This window comes from Mandrillus leucophaeus, unplaced genomic scaffold (assembly GCF_000951045.1).
Source record: "Mandrillus leucophaeus isolate KB7577 unplaced genomic scaffold, Mleu.le_1.0 Scaffold890, whole genome shotgun sequence".
Taxonomy (NCBI): Eukaryota; Metazoa; Chordata; class Mammalia; order Primates; family Cercopithecidae; genus Mandrillus; species Mandrillus leucophaeus.
The window spans coordinates 119,458-126,579 of NW_012109697.1; the positions used below are offsets into that span (position 1 = coordinate 119,458).

At 53.6% G+C, this 7,122-nt stretch overlaps 1 protein-coding gene across 2 annotated transcripts in view; it reads right to left on the bottom strand.

Moving 5' to 3' along the window:
* Positions 1-3,540: 3,540 nt before the first annotated feature.
* Positions 3,541-7,122, bottom strand: part of PRRT1 (proline-rich transmembrane protein 1) — a 4,746-nt gene continuing 1,164 nt past the window's right edge. The window contains exons 3-6 of one of the 2 annotated variants that reach the window (XM_011969420.1): positions 6,974-7,064; positions 5,541-5,756; positions 4,719-4,904; positions 3,541-4,581 (exon numbers count right to left, since the gene is read on the bottom strand). In XM_011969420.1, coding sequence (XP_011824810.1) covers positions 4,405-4,581; positions 4,719-4,904; positions 5,541-5,756; positions 6,974-7,064 — 670 coding nt within the window. In that variant the 3' untranslated portion in view covers positions 3,541-4,404. Of the gene's footprint in view, positions 4,582-4,718; positions 4,905-5,540; positions 6,080-6,973; positions 7,112-7,122 lie in introns of those variants that run through there. The other variant, XM_011969419.1, reaches the window with a different exon arrangement.

Here is a 7,122-nt window from a genome sequence, read left to right on the forward strand (position 1 = left end):
TGAGTTCAAAGATTGGTAGAAGAGGTTTTATCTGATGAGGATGGGAAAAACAGAGATAAGCCAGATTTGACTCCTGCTTTCAAGTAGCTCACAAGGTAAACTGTATAGGTCAAGATATCAGGTGGGAAGAGATGAGAAAATATGCAGATAACATGAATCTTAGATCTAGATATTTTTCTCCTAAAGAAAATTGCTTGGATTGAAGTCATTTTTTGGCCTTTCCACTCTCCCTGGGTGGTCCTTAAAGTGCCTGTAAACCTGTGATTCCCAGCCTTGGCTGCCCTTTGGAATCACCTGGTCATGTCTTAAATACTGATGCCTGAGTTCCACCCCCAGAGATTCTTTTTTGTTTGTTTTTGAGATAGGATCTCACTCTGTTGCCCGGGCTAGACACAGTGGTGTGATCACTGCAGCCTCTGCCCCGCAGGCCCAAGCAATCCTCCTGCCTCACCCTCCCAAGTAGCTAAGACTACAGGCGAGCCATGGGACTTGGATAATTTTTTTTTTTTTTTTTTTTTTTGATCGAGTGCCTCTCTGTCACCCAGGCTGGAGTGCAGTGGTACGATCTGGGCTCACTGCAACCTCTGCCTCATAGGTTCAAGCGATTCTCCTGCCTCAGCCTCCTGAATAGCTGGGATTACAGGCACATGCCACCACACCTGGCTGATTTTTGTAGTTTTAGTGGAGACAGGGTTTCACCATGTTGGCCAGGCTGGTCTTGAACGCCTGACCTCAGTTGATCCACTCACCTCAGCCTCCCAAAGTGCTGAGATTATACGTGTGAGCCACCACGCCCGGCCTAGGCTAATTTTTAAACTTTTTTGTAGAGATAGGGTCTCACCATATTGCCCAGGCTAGTCTCGAACTCCTGGGCTCAAACGATCCTTCTGCCTCGACTTCCCAGAGTGCTGCGATTACAGGTGTGAGCCACTTGCACTGGGCCCAGAGATTCCGATTTAATTGTTTTAGGATGCGACATGGGCTTTCAGATATTTCAGTGCTGCCCAGTGGATTCTAATGTGTAACCTGGGGTAAGAACCATTGCTCCAAGGAATGCATGAAGCTCTGTTTGGAAACCCACTACTTTAATCTAGCCAAGAGGAAAGAGAGATGCCTTTTTGCTACAGTGAGGGATGAATTGATCCGGGCCTTGAAATATATTATAGATAAAATTTGACCAAGTAGAGAGGCAGATGTGAGGAGGTGGAGAACATCATGAGCAAGAGCCTAGATGTGGTCTAAAGCCTCTGAAACTTGTGACAAGCTGCAAACAATTTGGTTTATAATAGGCAGAGATTTGGGAAGGAGGTCTAAGATTTGGGAACAGCTGGGCAGATACCTGGAGGTGGGAATGATGAGTAATTCAGTATGGTTAGAAATTAGAATGAGCAGAGAAGCTGGACAATTTTAAATTATGGAAGCTGTTAAAGGCCAGATTAAAATTTTGTAAATAATTGAGTAGGCAATAGGGAACCCTGAAGGGCTTTTGAGCAGTGGAGTTACATAAGTGTGTTTAGGGAGGCTGATCTGACAATAGTGTGGAGGGAGACTTGAGGTAGGGAGAGGTAGGAAGTAGGGAGACCTGTTGGGAAAGCTGATGCAATAATCCTAACGAGGTAATTTTTCCAGCAAGGGCTGGGGAAAAATTACAGATTCAAAAGACATTGTGGTGGCAGAACTGACTGGGCTTGAGAGCACACCAAAAATAAGGCAGGAGGGAGAGGGAGGAGGCAGCAAATTTCCAGATAAGGAAGTGATTGGGAAAACGGTCTATTAAGAGAGACAGGGAAGCAGGTTTTCTGTGGCATTTCATCAGTTTGTTTTGGAATGTGTTGATTTTAGAGGACCAACAAGCATCGTCCATGTAGCTATGATCTGCAGGCACTGGAAAGAATGTCTGCATGTAAAATACAGGTTGGAAAAGCATTTGATCAGCTGAGTCGAGTGAATGAGCTTTTCAAAGGAAAGTCTCAGAGAAGGGAAAAAAATCAGAGATGGACACTTAGCTGAAGGGAGGAGAAAAATCAGGGAGGGAAGGTAGAGGCGGAATGGTTAGAGGTCTGTGTGGAGGTGGGGGTGAAGGGAGGTCATATGTTTCTGAACCTGGGTGTGTGGGGAATTCAGGGTCAAGGGACAAACGGGAGGGTTTAGAGAGGCAGAGTACTGTGAAAATGCCATTGATTTGGGATCTGGGTAATTGGTTGCCATTTGAGAGAGAGATTTCAAGAGAATAGGGTGTAGATGCATATTTCAGTAAGTCAAGAAATAGTGGATATGAAAAAGAGACATATACAGACATATCTCTGATAGCAATATTCCCGGCCCCCCCGCCCCGCTTTTTGGGATGGAGTTTCACTCTTGTTGCCCAGACTGGAGTGCAATGGCGTAATCTCGGCTCACTGCAACCTCTGCCTCCCGAATTCAAACGATTCTCCTGCCTCAGCCTTCCAAGTAGCTGGGACTGCAGGCGCCCGTCACCACGCCCGGCTAATTTTTTATTTTTAGTAGAGACAGGGTTTCACCATGTTGGCCAGGCTGGTCTCGAACTCCTGACCTCGAGTGATCCACCTGCCTCGGCCTCCCAAAGTGCTGGGATTACAGGTGTTAGCCACCGCACCCAGCCACGAATTCTGTTTTTCAAGAAGTTTGGTAAGGTAGGCACATTAAATCCAAAACATCCAAGGGAGAACCCATGATATTCATGCCTCACCCTACCCTCCTCCCACATCTCCTATCACATCTCCTATCTCAGTGCATAGCTAACCTTCTAGATTGTAAGCTCCATGAGGTCAGGGGTCACACCTGCTGTCTGGATGGACATCTCAATCAGCATCCAGCATGGAGTCTGCATGTTGCATACATGCATAAATTCAGGATAGGACCCTGTCCGGTGGGTGTACAACCAAAGACCCAAGCCCACTGCTGGCGCCATACCTTAATCACCACTCCCCTCACAAAAGAGGCCTCTTGGTTGATCTCAGGGTAGGAGAAGGCAATTAGTCCCAGAGAGACTTGAGAGGCCATTGACCTCCTCCCTGTGCTCCCATAGCAATCTGCTCTCTTTGCCTTTCCTATACCCCCTACAGTCCAGCATGTGGGGCTCTAATCCAAGTTGTCTGCCACCCTCCAGCCCACAGTCAGGAACAGCTATGGGCAGCTGGGATCTTTTCCTGGCCCCCATCACTCTATCCTTGACCATCTTCTTCACCATGGTCTGCCCTCTCTGTCATCTTGCCTTCCTGGAGTTCTGGGGATAGCAGGGAATGGAAAAGGGGTACTGGGGAAATAAAGCCTCACTGAGAAAATAAAGCCTTACTGAGAATGGACCCTAAGGTCTTCCCTGGTGGGTTCCCAGGGAGCTGCCCTCCATCCCCCATATTCATATGTCTCTCTGGCGATCTGGGAATCTGTCTCCCTCACGTTAGTCTCTGTCGGGTTTTCTTTTTTTTTCCCCTGGAAGAGGAGAGGAAGGGAAGTGAAAGGGGGAACCAAAAGCGGGGAGGGTCTTTGCGGGGCCGCAGTCTTTGGAATTGCGGGCAATAAATCAACTAAGTGTCTTTAATATTGTCTTTCAGAAGTTCACACACACTCACACACAGATCAGAACAAGGCGGGGGCCGCCGAGGGGAGCAGGGAGCGGGGACTTGGGAGGTCCCATAGCCTGGATTCCCTTCTGCCCGGCTGCCCAGGGGCTGGGATGGGTGGAAGGGAGTATTTACAGAGCGTTTACAGGCAGGTTTCTTATCCCAGGGAGAAGGATCCTACACCAGGAACTTCCCAAATGTCCTTAAAAAAAAAAACAAAAGGAAAGGTTCTGAGATTAGCAAGAAAATAGGCAGAGACCTGGGTGGAGGGAGGAAAATGTACTTGGAAAAAACCGGAGTGTGGGGGCGCTACTACCCCAGGGCTCGGTCCTTTTGCCTAAGAAAGGGAGGAGTCTGTCCTTCTGTGAGCGAGGCCTGGAGCCACAAACCCAATCACTGGACTGAATCACCCCGCGGAGAAGAAAAGAAGGCGGAGCCTGCCGACCTGGAGGCGGGGTTTTGTCTGAGTTGGGGCGGAGCTTATAGAGGAGGCTGGGTTTTAGGGACAAAACCGAGGTTGCTCGGCTGGGGGCGCTACACTTTGAGGGTGAGGGGACCTGGAGCGACTGAGGGTCCGGCGTTTGGCCGGAATCCCGGAAAGCGGCGTCCCTGGGACTGTGGGTTTTGGAGGGGTTCCTGAGGAACTGGATTCGGAGCTTGCTCGCAAGGCGAGACGTTCCGTGGAGGCGGAGTTTACGATGTATCCAAGTCTGACGGCCCCAGAAGCGGGTGTGCAGGGCGCCCATTGGGTCCGCGGTATGACTGCAGAAAGAGCCTGGGAGGTCGAGGGGCGCAGAGTGGGGCCGGACCGGGGGCGTTTTTAGGGATCCCAGTAGTTCTCGTGGTGCTGCGCGGCGATGATGATGACTACGGTGAGGATGGTACAGAGCACCATAGCCGCGATGCCCACGGCCAGGGAGATGAAGGAGAAGTTCCGGGCCTCGCGTGAAGCGATCTCGGCCGACACCATGTCTCCGCGGGCCAAGGCCGTGCGCACCTACGGGGGAGGGGTGGGGGAAGGAGGTCAAAGAGCTGCAGCCTCGTTCGAACGTCTCAGCCTTTCTCTGAGATGGCCCCAGAACGCCCAGAACTCCCTGCCCCCGTCCCCAAACCGAGTATGCCCCTGCCCCTTACCTGCACTGCCTTGAAGATGGCAATGATGCCAGTAGGCCAGAAGCAACAGATGGTGGTCAGCACCGCGATGGGCATGTAATCGTGTGGCGGGCGCCTCGGCTCCAGCAGGGCCAGCCCTGGGCCCTGGGGCGGCGGGGGGAGAGTGGAGGTCACGCCTGTCCCCCCCGGGGTCCCGCCTGCATATGGCTGTGGAAGGAAAGTTGGGGGTAAGGGGCATCACTCCGACCCTCTCCCAGCCTACCAGCGTTGGGCGGCTGGCAGAGTGGCTTTAAAAGCACAATTTTTCCTATGGCTTCTCAACATAAAGCACCCACTACCCTTCCAGGACACCCATAAATTCCACCTAAGCCCCTCTCCTCCCTTCCTTGCTTCATTAACCACCATATTCTTGGGCTTTCTACATTCTCTCCCGCAAGGTATGGTCCCACTGGGGCTGTCCTGGCCTCACATCAGACCTTGTTTCTTCCCTCCAGATACCTGCCAGGCGTCCCCTACCCACTTAGTCCCACGCTTCTCCCACATCCCTCTTGGTTCCCAGCTTCCATTTTCCCCCCGCCAGGCGGTTTCCTACTTTCAGACCTCCTCTGAACCTCTAGGCTCCGATCCCCCTCCCGGGCCCTGACTTTGGGCCCCAGTAGACTCCTACTCCCGGGTGTCTCCCTAGTCCCTCCTGTCTCAGACGCCCTTCTTTTTAGGGCTTGTGCCGGGAACATTACCTATTTCCTGCCCTTGTTCCTCTATCCTACCAGCCCCCTGCGTACCCCCAATTTCAAGTCCTGCGCGCCCCCCTCTTTCCCATGTCCCTGTCTGCCCGGCACTCACCGTGCCCACCGGGTAGACCGGCACGTAAGCAGTGCAGGGCTGCAGCTGCAGGGGGTATCCGGGTGCTACGTAGCCCCCCAGCGGCAGCGTGCCCACAGTCCCCGCGTGCGTGGGCACCACGAAGCCAGGGGCCTGGGCAGTCTGGGCTGGCGCCGGCGGGGGCGGGGCGGCGGCAGCGGGCGGCGGCGGAGGAAGTGGGCCCTCGAAGCGAGTCTCCTGCAGGTAAGGGTCGGGTGGCATGCGGGGCAAGGTAGCGCAGCCGGGTGGGGGTGCCCCGGCAGCAGGGCCGGGAGGGGCGTGGTGGGGGGGTCTCGGCAGCGTGGCAGAGGAGGAGGGACCGCGCTGAGCGGTGGCCGCGGAAGAGGCCAGGCCCCCTGCCCCTAAGCGCGGGAGGGTGGCGGTGCCAGACTGATGGTAGTGGTGGTGGTGGTGATGGTGCGAGGAAGGGGCTGCCTGTGGCGGTGGGGCTGGGGGTTCGGCTGGAGGCTGAGGGGCATTGTAGGGCGGTGGAGAAGTGTGAGGGACTGAGTCTGGGAGTCCTGGGGGAGGTGAGTGGAGGAGAGGATAAGGGGAAAGATGACACAGTGATGAGTTGAGGAGGGGTAAGGGGAAACACAGTCGGTCAGGGATGGAGAAAGATAATGGGAGATACACATAGAGAGAGACAGGTGAGAAACCATCTCTAATTTGAGGGGCAAGAGAGGGGCTGTATCTAGGCCATCTGCCCCCGCTCCTTCTTCCTTCCAATCTAGTTTTGAGGTCACAACTCTCGTCTGCTTCTTTTGTGTCTTTTTCATCACCATGCACCCAGCTCTCACCTGCAAGACCCAGTGTCCTCTCCTTTGCTATAGCTGCCTTTGGGCTGGCCTATCCGAGCTAGTTCTGTATGTGTAGACATGCAACCCTGTGTTAATATGTGCTCAATTCAACAGTTGTATAAACACATGTGGGATGACATGTGTTCCCCTCTGCTATTCCTTCAGTGGGGGGAGGAGTGCCCCAACCTCTATGAGAATCTCAGGACCTCTTTTAGGAAGGATTAAGAAAAGCCCTCTGGATTTTGCTCCCTTGACAACCCCCATCTGGTCATGTCTCCATATTTCTTCACAGGATGTCTCCATGCCAGCCAGTGATTGTCCATCTGTCACTCCCAACGATGCCATCCCTGCAGAACCTGGCTGTACCTCCTTCACCCTCTCAACCTACCCCCCTGCCCATGTTGTTGGCAAGGGTCAGAGGCTGCGACTGGAAAGAGGAAAGGAAGAGAAAGGGGGAGACAGAAAGAGGAGGGGGACTGGGGGAGTGTTGAGAGCTGGAGAGAAGGGAAATGAAATAGAACTACAGCTAAAGAGGGTAAGGGAGGGGGTTGGGGCAAGGGGGAAGAAGAGTCTGGAGACAGTGGAGGGGGTGGGAGGTTTTGTTATTGTTTTTACCTGACTTTTCGGATGACATGCCTGCAGTCTCGCTGGGACAGGGTCCCTGCAGCCGGAGTGGGGGTCCCTGGCCGGTGCTGGAGTCTGGGTGCTGGATGGCGCAGCCGGCAGCAGCGCAGAGATGGAGAGATGAAGGCAGCGGCGGGGGG